The following is a 16,530-nucleotide window of genomic DNA, read 5'->3' as shown; positions in this document are numbered from 1 at the left end:
TTTTTGTTTCTTTTTGTGCTGGTTCTGCGTAGCGGCTGAAGTTTGTTTTGTGGAATAACACTCCTTCGGGACAGTTATGGATGAATCTGCTTGTTCTTTGTGTTTATGCCTCCTATTGGATGGAGTTTGTTTCGTGGAGTATTTTTTGAGAGACATTGGAATGATTAAGCCATCTCCTGCACTCATGAAACAGCCGGCTCACTGAACATTCATTTGACTGTCCGAGGAAACCGAACGGCTTTATTTATTTATTTATATTTATTTATTTATTTATTTTTTGTGTGTGCTTGTTAGCAGCTGGAATTTGTTTTGTGGAGGAACACGCCTTCGAGACAGTTTTGTGAATGAATCTACACGTTCTCTGTGTTTATTCTACCTGTTGGCTGGAGTTTGTTTTATAAATTATTTTCTGTTATGTAATTCTGTCTTACAAAATTTGTACAGAAGCCCTGGACTTGAGCAATCCGATGGCAAAGTTGTCACGGGGACTCTCGTAGGCGTACATGGACTGTTTGAGTTTAGAGAGATGGACGCTGTCATGCGTGGGGTTAATGCGCACATTTTTCTTTTTTCTGTTTGTTTGGTTCGGGGGGAAGTTCGTTTGATTGTTGCACTAATTGGGAATGTGGTCTTTGTAATTAGAATTTTGACAATCAATTTTTTCTAATATGTCAAAATGTTAATATGAGTGGATTGTCTCTCTCCACTTGAAATGTGAAAGGGTTGGGGCACCCCATAAAAAGAAGAGAGGTTATTTCTTTTCTTAAACGTAATAAGTATGATATTGTGTTTCTTCAAAAAATGCATCTTTCGGGGGGCCTGGATAGCACAGAGGTAAAATACGCTGGCTACCACCCCTGGAGTTCGCTAGTTTGAATTCCAGGGCGTGCTGAGGGACTCCAGCCAGGTCTCCTAAGTAACCAAATTGGCCCGGTTGCTAGGGAGGGTAGAGTCACATGGGGTAATCTCCTCATGGTCACTATAATGTGGTACGTTCTCGGTGGGGCGTGTGGTGAGTTGAGCGTGGATGCCGCGGTGGATGGTGTGAAGCGTCCACACGTGCTATGTCTCCGTGGCAATGCGGTCAACAAGCCATGTGATAAGATGCGCGGGTTGATGGTCTCAAACGCAGAGGCAGCTGGGATTCGTCCTCTGCCACCCGGATTGAGGCGAATCACTACGCGACCACGAGGACTTAAAAGCACATTGGGAATTGGGCAATCCAAATTGGAAAAAAAAAAAAAAGGAAATTTGGGAAGATATGGGGTGGACATGTTTTCTTTAGTGCTGGCTCAAGTAAGAGCAGGGGAATCATTACATTGATAAGTAAACATCTACAATTCAAATGTCTCAAACAGATTAAAGATAAATTAGGAAGAGTCATTATTGTTTTAGCAGAAATTCAGGGGCAAAGGTTGATTTTGGCTAATATTTACACACCTAATGCTGATGATCAGGGCTTTTTTATAGATCTTGATGGGATGTTGCACAGTCCTTGATCATAGTGAAGCAGAAGTGTGTAAGCCCCCTAGAGCAGTGTTTCCCAGCCACTGTGCCATGGTACACTAGTGTGCCGTGAAAGATTGTCAGGTATACTGTGGAAAATTATCAAATTCCACAAAATAAATAAATGCATGAAAAAATATATATAATTTCAGGGATCCAAACTCCTCACCTTTCTGAGAAATTTGCCAACTTTTGTCATGTGGAGGGCAATACGGCGCTTGACGCTGGCATGAACGGAGCGTTGATGCCTCGACTCAACTCATGTGAAATGCACTTTACAATGACGAAAGAACATTATTGAAGCTCAAAATTATTATTATTTGTCTATTATTGTGGTCTTTTCTGATAAAAGCCATGTTCAGCAGTTTAAATAGGCTATTGTAGGAAAATGATACCGTAGATCTGCTTTGTGTTTATAATTCTTATACTGAAGTCAGTAGATTTGTAGCCATGCAAGTTTTAATAAAGGAGAAGGTAAGGACGTTATTGAAACTCACAATTATTAGACTATTATTGTTGTATTTTTGGATGAAAAATAATGCTCAGACTGAAGGAAGACTATAGATCTGGTCACTAAACTAATCAGTTAATAAAATTGAACAAATTTGTGAGACAGAAGCAAACCTCACCAAAATACTCTTTATTTTGCAGCTAATTCTGCACAATTGTAAACTTGAATAAACTTGAATCACTAAAATAGCTGGAATTGGTGCTTTTAGCTTATTCTTAAAAAAAAATATCCCCAGAAATTGTTTTCGTTGACCAGTGATTGTCTTACCTTTTTCGTCCCTCATGAGTTTGCATCCCTGTAATTTGTTGTGGCATTGCAAGAGCAAATCTACAAATTAGAAAAGAAGCAAATTTGATGTTTTTTTTCATTAACCATTTAGCACTCATGTCACCTGTGACCTCACACAGCGTAGCCTACCTATGTGACTTGTTTTTTAGTTTCTTTTTGTACAAGTTCTTGAAAAGGAAAAATATTGACGATGGTTAGCCTATGTGGGATAGTGGTATGCGGTAGAATTTTTTTTAGTCGTAAAAAGTGTGCCATGGCAGAAAAAGGTTGGGAAACACTGCCCTAGAGCAACATTGATGCTTCACAGGATGTGTAAAAATATTGGTCTTACAGATATTTGGAGACTTTTGAACCTATCTGGTAGAGACAATAAATGTTTTTCTTCAGTCCATTAGATTTACTCTAGAATAGATTTAAAAAAAAAAAAGTTTATATCTAAGTCCCTCATTTCACCTGTTGTTGATTGCTCAATTGGAAATATCTTAGTCTCAGATCACGCCCTGGTGAGTTTAGAGGTGTTGCCACATACGGAGAAAAAGAAATCATATAGTTGGTGCTTTAATGTATCCCATTTGCAAAATCCTGATTTCCAACAAATTTTAAAGGCTGAAATCAATGCTTATATGGAGACCAACTGGTCCTCAGTATCCTCTGTGGGCGTGGGAGGTACTTAAGGCGGTTCTTAGGGGTCGAGTCATACAGTATGCCTCATTCATCAAAAAATCCAAAGCACGAGAACTTGTGGAGTTGGAAGAGAATATTAAAAGTACCGAGACAGAACTGAAGCGCCAAATGTCATCTGATGGCCTCAGAGAATTGACCCGATTGAAATGCAGATATAATAAAATACATTTGTGGAATTTGGAGTTTTGGCTATTCAGGGCAAGACAGTCATACTTTGAGTTGGGAGACAAAGCAGGGAAGCTTTTGGCTAGATATATAAAGCAGAGAGAGTCTTTTTCTACATTTCCCTCAGTTAAATATGCTTGTAGTGAAATTTTTAACTTGGCTTTATATTAATAATTGATATTAATAATGATTTTAGAGAATTCTATCTTGATCTTTATAGTTCCACGTCTTCGTCTACTGATGAAGATATTAGAAACTTTGTGGAACCATTAGATCTCCCTAAACTGATGACTGAGCAGAAAAACTCTCTTGATTCTGAGAAACCTTGGAGGAGCTTGACAAGGTAATTAAGGCCTTACCTACAGGCAAGGCTCTGGGGCCAGATGGTTTTGCCGCTGAATTTTTTTAGATCTTATGTTACAGAACTGGCTCCACTTTTGTTAGAAGTTTATATGGAATCATTAAAGAATGGAAAGTTTCCGCCAACAATGACACAAGCCTGGATCAGTCTGATTCTTAAAAAGGACAAAGATCCAAGCGAGTGTAAGTGTTATCGTCCAATTTCTGATCCAGCTAGACATTAAAATTTTGTCAAAAATTTTGGCTAACCAATTAAGTAAAGTTATGACATCTCTTATACATATAGATCAGGTGGGGTTTATTCAAGGCCGCAGCTCTTCTGATAACATTACGTGTTTCATAAGTATCATGTGGTCAGTGGCGAATGATCAGACTCCGGTCCCTGCCATCTCACTTGACACCAAAAAGGTGTTTGATATGGTAGAATGGAATTATCTTTTTAAGATTTTGGAAATGTATGGGTTCGGGAGTACATTTATTGGATGGATTAGGTTACTTTATAGACACCCGGTAACGGCTGTACAAACAAATGGATTAATTTCAGATTATTTTACTCTATGATTTTAAACAATTTGATAGTATAGCTAAATCCTTTATCTGGAATGGTAAACATGCATTTTAATAAGATGCATTTTAATAAGTTACACAGGCCAATTGACAAAGGTGGGTTAGGTCTCCCCAAGATTTTGTTTTACTATTATGCTTTTGGTTTCAGACATTTGGCACATTTGTCGCTTCCACCTGAGAGAGCCCCTCCCTGGCTCTTTATTGAACAGGAGGTCCTTGCTCCTATCTTGCCATTGCCAAGTCTTTCTACCAAGCTGTCCGGAGAAGTAAAGTCACATCCCATTATCTTGCACAAGCTTTTAGTGTGGGCAAAAGTTTCCCGCGTGTTCAGTTCGGACATTTACCTGAACGTTGCCGCAAGTATTTGGTTAAACCCTAAATTGTGCATTAACAAGTCCCCTTTCTGCTGGACAGAATGGATTGAGAACGGTGTTGCTATGCTGGGTGACCTGTATGAAAATGGAGCATTGAGATCCTTTGAAAATATTATACAGTGGTTTTGGATTCCCAGATCTCAATTCTTCAGGTACTTACAGCTGCGCCATCTACTCTGTACCACCTTTGGGTGTAGTGCGCAGCCCCCTAAAGTGGCAGACAATCTTGAGATGGTGCTTGCTGCTTTTGGAAAGGGTCATGAGGCTTCAGCGTACTATTCCTGGCTAATTCTGAGTCTAGGGGATGGTGTTTTAACATCTCTTAAGAAGTTATGGGAGAGAAACTTGAATTTAGTAATAGAGGATGAGGAATAGTGTAGGATTTTAAAAAATTTCAAGTCTATGTCTTGGGATGCAAGGGTGCGCCTCATTCAATTTAAGATTCTGCATCATTTTTATTGGACTCCCTCTAGATTGTATAGGCTTGGCCTTAAAAATACACCTACTTGCTAGCGATGCCAGTTTGTGGATGGTGACATAGCCCAAGTTTTTTGGTTCTGTACTAGACTCAAGAGTTTTGGTCAAGGGTTCAGAGTTGCGATGTCTGCGAGGTCTTGGGCACTCGGATTTTATTCTGCCCCAGGCTTTGTGTTTTGGGGCGGGTATTAATGTAGGGGACAAACACATGAAAAACTGGGTCCTTACCAGCGTGATGATCGGCAGGAGGGTGATTCTTGGGGGATGGAAGTCGGCTGGTGCGCCCTCATTTTATGAGTGGTGCACCGAGTTGGGCAAAGTGGTGGCTTTCAAGGAGATGACGTATAGACGGCTGGGCAGCTTGGATACTTATGGCAGGAAGTGGGGCACTTATTTGGCCTTCCTGGAGGGTTGCCAGGGAGGAGCAGTGGAGAGGGACAGTTTAGATTAGGTATATATAATTAATTGATGTGTGTATTTTCCTTTTTGTTGGTTGATTTTTTCATGTCATCGAGTGTTTTCTTTGAACTGTCTGTATTTATGTGTGTCTGTGTTTTTTAGTGACTGACCACTGGGATGTATGTTGGGTGATGGGAGGGAGGGGGGGGCATATGTTGATAAAGGTTGATTCCGTGTTTCCATGTGTTGTTTGTGTTAATGTGAGTTTGAAATCAATAAAAATTGTTAATAACAACAACAAAAACCCATTTGTGGTTAAGTTCAGCAAAAAATTTCTTTCGTTTTTGGTTTTCGTTCCTTGAACCGTTTTCAGTCCCTGATGAACAGTATGTCTGATGTCTCAACCTCAGGTCATCCTTACTTACTTTTTCTGTTTCTCATTGCGAAAAAATGTCTTGTAATGGTCAGTTCGCTGTTTATTTTTATACACTCACCGAGCACTTTATTAGGAACACCTGTACACCAACTTATTCATACAATATCTAATCAGCCAATCATGTGGCAGTAGCGAAATGCATAAAATCACACATATACTGGTCTGGAGCTTTTGTTAATATACACATCAACCATCAGAATGGGGAAAAAGTGTGATCTCAGTGATTTCAATCATGGGATTATTGTTGGTGCCGGATGGGCTGGTTTGAGTATTTCTGTAACTGCTGATCTCCTGGGATTTTCACACACAACAGTCTCTGGTGTTTACTCAGAATGGTGTCAAAAACAAAAAACATCCAGTGAGCGACAGTTCTGCGGATGAAAATGCCTTGTTGACGAGAGAGGTCAATGGAAAATGGCCAGACTGGTTCGCGCTAACAGAAAGGCTAAGATAACTCTGATATCCACTCTGTAAATTGTAGTGAGCAGAATAGCATCTCAGAATGCACAACACCTCGAACCTTGAGACGAATGGGCTACAACAGCAGAAGACCACGTCGGGCACTTCATTAGAACCATAGTTTTCCTAATAAAGTGCTTAGTGAGTGTACATTGAGCTGTATACTACCTAACTATATATATTTTGTATTTTTTTCCCCCAGTGGAATTTAATGAAGTATAAATGTGCACACACACATTATTGTTAACAGACAAGGCCACCAGATTTCTATATTTCCCTATTCCTTTAGTGTCTTTTTTCTTTTAACCCCATGTCTGTTGGCTGAACACATAAAGCACTAGCAGATGGCTTCTGGGGACTAGAATGGCGTCTCTGTACTATAGTAACTGTATCACTCTCAATTAGTGTTGAAATGATCCATTCTCTGCGACTAGACATAAATCAGAACCTATTAAATGATCTCCTTTCTCCTTCCTCTTATGATTCACACATGAAAAAACACATTTTGCATTGCATCAGACTTGCATTGACATTGATGAAAGCGGCAATTATGACATCCGCATGTTGTGGAAAGAAGGAGCTACTCTGGTCCGAGTAAGAATCGGAGAGAGACAGAAAGCAGGAATGAGTGGCCGAGTAGTTTTTGTAGAACCGTAGATAGAAGTGCATTACTCTTGCCCTTTCCCTCTGTGTGTGTGAGGGGTCTGGGTAGTAAGCTCTGCAGATTGAATAATGACTGTTCAGATGACAAACTCATTCCTAATGAGAGCTACATGCCCAGTTACGTTTCCCAGACTTTGTTTGGACAAGTTCAGCAATTTGTTATTGCAGGAGGCCCACTATAACTAGTTAACATGTACATACACAGACGGTGGAGTACCTGAAGAGAAGGTTGACCGCTTTTGACCCCGAGTCCCCCATTTCACTCTTTTCTACCTGGCCTGATGTTGACCCCACCGTTCCAATCTCAGGAGAGAGTTTACCTCCACAAAACACCCTTTGTAACTTTGTGTGTGTGTGTGTGTGTGTGTGGCAAAGGGCAGGATAGTGAGTTTAAACTGGGTTGTAAGACTGTAGACAGACGTGTTGGGAACAGAGTGAAGCTATTACTCTGCCCCACAATTTCACTCATCAGCAGAATGTGAAGATGAGTGTTTTGGATTGGACTAATCAAAGTTAAGAGGCAGAGAAATGATAGAATTTTCCTAAAACAATCCTTTCTGTAAAAGGATAGTAGTAAACACAGATTTCAATACGCAGTCCTGTTTCAAAGCCTTAAAGAATACCAGTCCTAAGTTAGGGGCAAAGATATTTGATATTTCATGGCAGGGAGGGAGAATCTGAAATTTGTCATCATCAGGCCCATATGTCTACAAAATGGCTGCTTGCTCAGATTTAAAGATACTTCTGGACATCACTCAAGTGGAACAGGCTTTTTTGCCATGTTCCCATAAAATCCTAAAATACGATTGTATTAATTAATTGGTTTCATATAAGTCTGGGTGAGGCAGCTAAAAAAAAAAAGTTATAATTTGATATTTTTCAGCCTTTTAAAAATGTCTCTATTTATGTATAACTGTGAAATGGCTTTTAAAAGGGAATTATAATTTTTTTTAATCAGAGGAAACATTTAAAATAAACTGTCATTATAACCAAGTAGATTCAAAATATTTAATGTAAGAACTAATACACATTAAAAATTTGTTCAAAAAGTTCAAGGCATGTTTTCCTCAGTGTTTTTCACTAAATGAACTCAAGGTTGAATGATATTTATTTTTTTCCATTTATATGCACCAATATGAAAATACACAATATTGAAGACACTTCACAGGGGGTCGCAGCAATAGTGTTTCTGCATGTTTTTTTATTATGTCATGTACATGTTCAGCTCTACATACATATCAGGGCTCCATACTACGACTAAAATGGTCGCAAATGTGACAAAAATAAATAATTGTGACAATCATTTAAGATCTCCTTGGATTTTTATGCACAACAGCCCCCAGAGTTTACTCAGAATGGTGCCAAAAACAAAAAAACATCCAGTGAGTGGCAGTTCTGTGGACGGAAAGGCCTTGTTGATGAGAGAGGTCAACAGAGAATGGCCCGACTGGTTGGAGTTGACAGAAAGGCTACGGTAACTCGGATAACCACTCTGTACAATTGTAGTGAAAAGAATAGCACAATAAGTCCAACCTTGAGGCGGACTGACCACATCGGGCACACACAGTGTTCCTAATAAAGTGCTCAATGAGTGTATATTGATTTTCAAAACTATTGGTTATCAGCTGTCTCTTCTTTGACTCTCTATCTTGCTCCTGAACAACCATCTAAATCGAGCAATTCTGTAATTTGGCTACTACGAATGGCCATTTGGCTCCTAAATGTTTCAGTTTAGGAGCCAATGACTCCAGAGTCATGTGAATGGTTTGTGTGTATTTTTTTTACCATTCTTGTGGCTTGGTGTTGGCATAGCAGGCTGCGTATTTTCTCTGCCATGCCATGTTTTTGGAAAACTCCTGGAATCCTAAACACAATGTCACATTGACCCAGGAAAACGGTACTGCCCTCAGAAAAGAGAGAATAAAAGAAAGAATAAAATAAAAAATTTGGTCGCAGATGGTTAATGCCTTGATGCTTTAATAATATTTATACTATAATATTTTATTCAGTTCTTAGTGTAACACTGCCTGGTGTAAAGTTTACATGGTTAAAGAATAGATCTGGTCCTGTGTTGAGGAGGAATTCAAGTCTCTTTGTGTGTAGGTATGTGCCTGTCTCATGGAGGGGTACTTGGACAGAAGTGAATGGCAACTCAGTTGCAATTAAATATCTTCCATTTCAAGTTCCCTTAAAACAATTGCACCATTCAATCCAATCTGCAGAACTGTGTTTAATGTAGAGGTAAACAACATTGTTCCCTACAGGGCAAATGCATGCTCTGCTCTTCATGTTCATCTCACAATCATAAACAAACAAACACTGGATTGTGAAAGCCGAGTTTTCAGGCTTCTAGTTGTTTTAACTTGTTTACATCTCATAATTTATTCCCTATTTCTAGAAAAAGAGGGCAGTTTTGTATGACTGGCAGGTGTATAGGCCAATCAGGCACATGTTTTAGCTGACTGAGACGAGGTTTATGGTGGAAAGATTATCATTGTATTACAGTGGTCTGCATTTAATTTATTGAATAAGCAGACTTTCTAAACCAAATCAGATTCCAGAGGTTTTTGCAAAGGACTTTTAGCAAACCTTTATGTGGAAAAAATAACCTTGCACTTATTTATACTTGAAGCTGGATTTGGAAGAGTGTATCTTCAGATTTCAGAACATTTTTACCTGTGTATAATTATTTACTAAGACTTAAGTGATCAGGTGGTGTAAACAGAGTTAATTACCTTTTTCCAGATAATGGTTTGTAATTGCCAGTACACCATTGGACTTGACATATGCCTCTCTCTCTGGCTCTCTCTCTGTCTCCCATCTGTTTTGCTTTAGCCACATGTTGAGTATTTTTCTGAAGCTTGATCCCATGTCATAAAACAGACACTTTTCTTCTCTCTGTCTTGTCTCTTCTCCTTTTTTTCCCCCCTCCCCTCTCATTTTTTATCTGTGGCACTTAACTGGAAGATGGTGTTATATTGTAAATGCGAGGAAGAAGCAAAAGAAAGAAGAAAAAGTGTTTCCAGCTGCATTTGACACACACAGCATCATTAAAGCATTAGAGTAATGAATCTCTGAATGCTGTCATTCTTTCACTAGAGCTCTCTCATCTATTTCTCTGAGAGAAGAGGTGTGAAATATCCAAAATAGCTGAGAACTTCATTGCCCTCTGTTTGTCCATCTGCCTTAAAGAGTCCTCGCCCAATTTACATCAAATGTCCATGGAAACTCACACACGCTGGTATCATACTCGTAATACCCTGAAATCCCAATCAGTTGGCTGTGTAACACTAATCCAATCCTGCAAATTAAACTTTGAAAGTACAGTTTGACTTGGTTATTATTCAGTTCTTTTTTCTGCTGGTGAAGCTGTAACAAACAACATTGCCAAAGAGGGTTGTAGTGAAATAGTAGCAGTAATCAATTCAAAAGCTGCTTTATTTGTCAGTAGGAGGTAGTAATCTAAAGCAGACCTCTAAAGCTCTGTGATTTATACTATAGGGTTCAGACATATGCTTGGAGTATCAGGGCTGCAATGAATAGCCAACACGAGTAGCTACACAAAATCAGTCAAATGAATCTGTCACTACTGTTTGTCTCACTACATGTGTGTTTGTGTGTGTTTCTGTGGATTTTTATGTGTACAACTTATGTGTTTCTCTCTCACTGCAGAGTTTGTTGTCTGTTCATGATACGGTGGCCAGGAAGAGTTATGATCCAGAACTTCCTCCTTTACCAGATGACATTGATGATGAAGAAGACTCTGTCAAGATCATCAGACTGGTCAAGAATAAAGAGCCTTTGGTGAGAGCTCAGTAACTTAACCTCACTCTTACACACACACTTACAAATACATGCACATGCAGATTCCCACATACTGTCATCTGCATGCAAAGCCAGACACACATACGATGCCATTATCAAACACGCATATTGGGAAAACACCCTTGTGAACATGAACCACATAAATATATACACTTGAGCTGCAGTGTTAGTGATGTGTTTGGCTCACACTCCCTGTTCACCCTTATACTCTACTTCCTGAGTGACCACATATCCTTCACATTAACATGACACAATGCACATTACACATTACCTTACACACTCACACTCACCCAGTCTCTGTGCAGCGGTCAGCATTCTCTTCTGCTGACTTATAGATGTGTCTGTTCCCTTTTCTCTTGCGTATCATTCACAGCTCTGTGTTTTACTAAGCTCTGTCCTCCATATAATTTAATTTCTTTGTAAGCTTTCTATATCAGCTGTCTTCTCTTATTTGATATGCACCAAAGTTATCCAGACCTCTGCAGAGATTTAACAACTGTTAAAGCAATATGGTTCAATACACCAATTTTCAATAATTCAATTTATTACTAATAATAATCCCAATAAACAGTTCTTCTGCCAAGTAACACCGTGCCTAGGTTTAGGCTGTTTACGATTACCTAGCAACCTATTTAAAATGGCTTTGAATGTGGCCAAAGTCTTTCTAGCAAGTCAGTCCACTGGCGGCCATCTTTGGAACACTCTCGGGAAGCTACTTCCAGTCATGGCAGTGCAGCTCCTATCTACTTGAAAGGGGAAACACTGAAATCTTCAAAATGGTTGGTCAAGATTACGATCAAAGAACATATTTCGAATCAGCAGTAAAATCTGACTAAAAGGTGATTGGCTCTTTTACCTGTAAGGCGGGACTTCCTGTCTACATCCGTCGATAGTTGGCTGCTTAGAGCTCCTTGGTTGGGCATTCCAATTTCTCCCATTCATTTTAATAGTAATAGTTTCTGACGTGGAATTTACAATTGGAACTATCTGCTATATCAGTACTGATATTGGTGTATAGGTGGTAATTTAATAGTTAATGCCGAATGTTTTTGAAATCAGATGTTACAGAATGCAGATTTAACTGCTGTAGTCGATAAACATGTAGTTTTATCTGCTGTAGTCGATCAACATATGATTTTTTTTTTAGACATTTTTCCATGAGTACATGTTTCTTTTTCTAAGTGAAATAAAGTACAAAATAAACCTCTCCTTTCCTCTCAATAAATGAAACTTTAAAACTTTGGTTAGGTATGGTCCAGCCTGTGACCCAACTCTGAGCCAACAAGTATGCTGACTGCCCTCAAAAAAAATCTCAATTTACCTTTTAAATGTAGAAAAAACAGCCATTTTTAGAAAAGGCTTTTATCTCACCAATTTTAAGTAGAGAGCCTGTCAGCTCAACTTGCACTATGTGGATTTCTTTGCAATTGTTTCTGATTTGGACTTGCAATTTTAAACAATCACGTGCAGACAGCCAAAATGGGCATTATGACAAAAGGACTTCAAATTGTAACTTTACTTTCCCTTTCTTTCTCTCTCTCTCACCCACACTCTAAATCTTTCTCTCAGCATCACTCTCTCCATTGTATGGTAGTTAGCAGGTTTTAGCCTCTGACAATGATTCATTCATTTGTGTAATTGTGATTAGTCAAATGGGTCGAATTCAGTAGCTCTGATTAATTGCTGTCATTTTTCAGACAACATCGTTATGCATTATTTTAGTGAGGGGAGTAAAGAGGAGAGAGGGAAGGGTGTTTAAGCCCTTGGACTTTGGGGATGGGACCCAAATCCTCATACACTCTCCCTCCGTTTGGTCTGCTGATTTATTAGTAGCAACGGCAGGACGTTGGAATAATTGGGCTTGGAGCAGCACACACGTTGGGCGGTAGCAGAAGTGAGCCCAGTGGTGGATTTTATTGAAAGAACGTGTTGTTTTGGATAAGGTTACCAAAGGGTCTATTTGGAGGCAAAAGACTGCGTAGGGTTGGATAGATAAAGTGTGTATGTTCTACCCATATTTTAGACAGATCAGTCATTTGCCAATGAGATTATTTGGCTGTAGAGGGAGAGAGAGAGTGTGTGTGTGTGTGTGTGTGTGTGTGTTCATTTAATCAGACTGCTTGTGTTGTTTGGCAAGCATCTCATCATCTAGGTGCTTATTTTATCTCCTCTTCACTCATAATCTTAAACCCCCCCCCTAAACAAGGACTTTGTCTGGCTATTATTTGTTTGTTATTATTACTTATTATGATATATCATTATAATTTATTATTATCATGTTAGATACAGATACATAATTAACTCTGGTGCCATTTATAGTATATTTCGGTAACAAGTGATAGTTCCTACTTGCTGAGATTCAAGGATACTTCAATTGTGCCTTGCAGTGACCACGAATGACTTATGTTAAAAGTCGATTTAACTAATAAATATAGTCTCCACCACTTACTGACCCAGCTACTGGATTTTGTTTTTGTTTTTTTGAACACGGACACCTTACAGAATGCTAGCGCTTTTAGCAAAGGTTCAGATTATTATGAGCAGTCTTTTGAAATCAGACAGAACAAAATGAAATGCTTGAAAACATATTAAATAATATACATATATATATATATACTCACTGAGCACTTTATTCCACCTCAAGGTTTGACTTGTGCATTCTGAGATGCTATTCTGCTCACTACAATCGTACAGAGTGGTTATCCGAGTTACCGTAGCCTTTTTGTCAGCTCGAATTAGGCTGGCCATTCCCCGTTGACCTCTTTCATCAACAAGGCATTTTCTGTGCTTGTAAATATGTTGTGCAATACTTGATAACCATTCCTCTGTCGTCTTGTTTCTTTTGCAAACAAACCCAGGAACAAAAATTTACCCAAATAACACTTTTTGGATGCTAATGGAAATCCCATGGCCACCAAGGGCTTCATGTCTTCATAGTTTACGTACAAACTCAACACTTTGCTGGGTTGAACTTTGTGAACTTGAGAACTTCCTCAGCTCCAGCAGAGGGTTGGTCAGTTGAGTTTGTTTCAGAGTTCCAGGTTTTGCAAGTCTAATGACCTGAGTTTTTTATGTACAATTCTCCTCAGAGTTTAAATACCTCAAGACAATGTCAGGGAAGCATGCGGAATGTCTTAGAACACTTGTTTCTTTTGGCTTATTGCTGTTGACTGTTCGTGGCAGTGAAATTCATAAAATGATAGAGGACCAAGTCTCAGAGACCGAGCAGCCAAAACAAGACTTATTGCTTTGGAAATTTTTTTTTTTTTGAATGCCTGTGTGTAGATTAGTCATGTTGAGTCTTGGAACCCAACTGCAGCCAACAGACATTCTGTACTGTAATAGTTTACACTGTTCTAATTTCCTCAGTGACCTCTTATTGGTTGATGACACAAGGCTTCATTAATGTTTCCTCTCAAGTGGCTTTGGATTCAGCCTTATTTAAGATGTCTTTGTATATTTTGACATGTTTTGATCCTGGAAATTTCCCTTATTTGATAATTGATATGTTGCTAAACAGAAGTTTTTGGTTCTTAATATCAATAGGGCTCATATATGTGAGAAATAATATGGAAAGGTCAGACAAAAAATAAATGGGCTTAAATGTGGACAGCCATGCCTCAAAAGGGCCTTATAAAAGAAGCCAGTATGTGTGGTACCGAATTACCAGAAATAACTACCATGCCATCTCTTTCTGCCTTTAAGTTGTAGATGCTTTTTGTTCTGACCCAGAGCTCTCAAATTGTCCTCTGTTCTTCCTTTTCTTTTTAAGCAAACAGAATAATATAAGTTCATCTGTTTGCTTTAGTGGTGAAAAATTTAGCACTTAGGTACTGAAAGTAATGTCACTTTCTGGAAGTAATGGAGGCACAAATTAGATTAGGGTGAGAGACGGGAGCACACATGTTAGTGCTTTTGAGATACATCTGTTTATTCAGGAGAAATGCATCATGGCTCTGATGGCTTATACTTGGTTTCAAGACTCAAAGAGAAAGTTCTCTTCAGTGAAACATTGAGGTCAGGAACTGACATTTACTGTCCTTGAATCATATGGCTATTTTCACCTGTGAACTGCCGTCTCACTAATCTCCCGAGTTATCTTCTATTTATCTTAGCCATAGACAGATATATTGATCGGGCGAATTTTTTGTAATCATGGTGGTGGCTTAACAGAGTATTAGTTCCTCCTTGTATCAATTTAAAAAAATCTAACAATAACCTTGTCAACTGATTTGCTGTTTTCAATGTTTATAGTAATTCTTGAGTAAATATTGAGTATAATATACACTCACTTTATTAGGAACACCTGTACACCTAATTATTCATGTGATTATTTAATGAACCAATCATGTGGTAGCAGTGCAGTGCATAAAATCAGGCAGATACGGGTCAGGAGCTTCAGTTAATGTTCACATCAACCATCACAATGGGGAGAAAAATGTGATCTCAGTGATTTTAACTGTGGCATGATTGTTGGTGCAAGGGCTGGTTTGAACATTTCTGTAACTGCTGATCTCCTGGGATTTTCACACACAACAGTCTCTAGAATTTACTCAGAATTGTGCCAAAAACAAAAAACATCTAGTGAGCAGCAGTTCTGTGGAAGGAAAAACCTTGTTGATGAGAGAGGTCAACAGAAAATGACGAGACTAGTTTGAGCTGACAGAAAGGCTACAGTAACTCAGATAATCCCTCTGTACAATTGTAGTGAGCGGAATAGCATCTCAGAATGCACAAAACGTCGAACCTTGAGGCGGATGGCCTACAACAGCAGAAGACCACATCGGGTTCCACTTCTGTCAGCCAAGAACAGAAAGCTGATGCTGCAGTGGTCACAGGCTCACCAAAACTGGACATTTGAAGACTGGAAAAATGTAGCTTGGTCTGATGAATCTAGATTTCTGCTGAGGCACACAGATGGTAAGGCCAGAATTTGGCACCAACTGCATGAATCCATAGACCCAACCTGCTTTGTGTCAACAGTCCAGGCTGGTGGTGGTGTAATGGTGTGGGGAATGTTTTCTTGGCACACTTTGGGCCCGTTAATACCAATCAATCATCACTTGACTGCCACAGCCTGTGTGAGTGTTGTTGCTGTCCATGTGCATCCCTTCCTGGCCACAATTTACCCGTCTTCTAATGGCTACTTCCAGCATGATAATGCACCATGTCACAAACCAATAGTTATCTCGACCTGGTTTCGTGAACATCACAATGAGTTCACTGTTCTTCTGTTGCCTTCCCAGTCACCGGATCTGAATATAATAGAAGACCTTTGGGATGTGGTAGAATGGGATTCCAAGCATGAATGTGCAGCTGACAAATCTACTGTAAAGAAATGGCGTGATGCAATCATGTCAACATGGAACAGAATCTCAAAGGAATGTTTCCAACACCTTCCATGTCATGAAGAATTGAGGCTGTTCTGAAAGCAAAGGGAGGCCCTACCCAGTATTATTACAGTGTTCATAATAAAGTGCTCAGTGAGCGTATATTGGCATTATGTAGTTTTCTATAGTTCAGTGGATGATGCTCTATAGTTATCAACCATTATCAGTCACTTTTATCAACCTTTGCCTGAGATACAGCTTGATTTATTTATTGCAGACATGTGCATTTATATTCAGAACACTGGATTTTGACATAAACTGATGTAATTAAAACCTTGTTTTACATTTCAAAGAATGTATTTTTCTTTTAATTAAACTTGAATGACATTTCTGAAGAAAAAATATATATATATATGTATATACACTGGTGGCCAAAATTTTGGAATAATGTACAGATTTTGCTCTTATGGAAAGAAATTGGAACTT

At 38.9% G+C, this 16,530-nt stretch overlaps 1 protein-coding gene across 1 annotated transcript in view; it reads left to right on the top strand.

Moving 5' to 3' along the window:
- Window positions 1-16,530, top strand: part of mpp7a (MAGUK p55 scaffold protein 7a) — a 187,769-nt gene that overhangs the window by 99,477 nt on the left and 71,762 nt on the right. The window contains exon 7 of the mRNA XM_051666468.1: window positions 10,562-10,693. Coding sequence (XP_051522428.1) covers window positions 10,562-10,693 — 132 coding nt within the window. The remainder of the gene's footprint in view (window positions 1-10,561; window positions 10,694-16,530) is intronic.

Source organism: Myxocyprinus asiaticus, chromosome 32 (assembly GCF_019703515.2).
Source record: "Myxocyprinus asiaticus isolate MX2 ecotype Aquarium Trade chromosome 32, UBuf_Myxa_2, whole genome shotgun sequence".
In the NCBI taxonomy this organism is placed as follows: domain Eukaryota; kingdom Metazoa; phylum Chordata; class Actinopteri; order Cypriniformes; family Catostomidae; genus Myxocyprinus; species Myxocyprinus asiaticus.
This window is presented reverse-complemented; position numbering and strand designations above follow the sequence as displayed.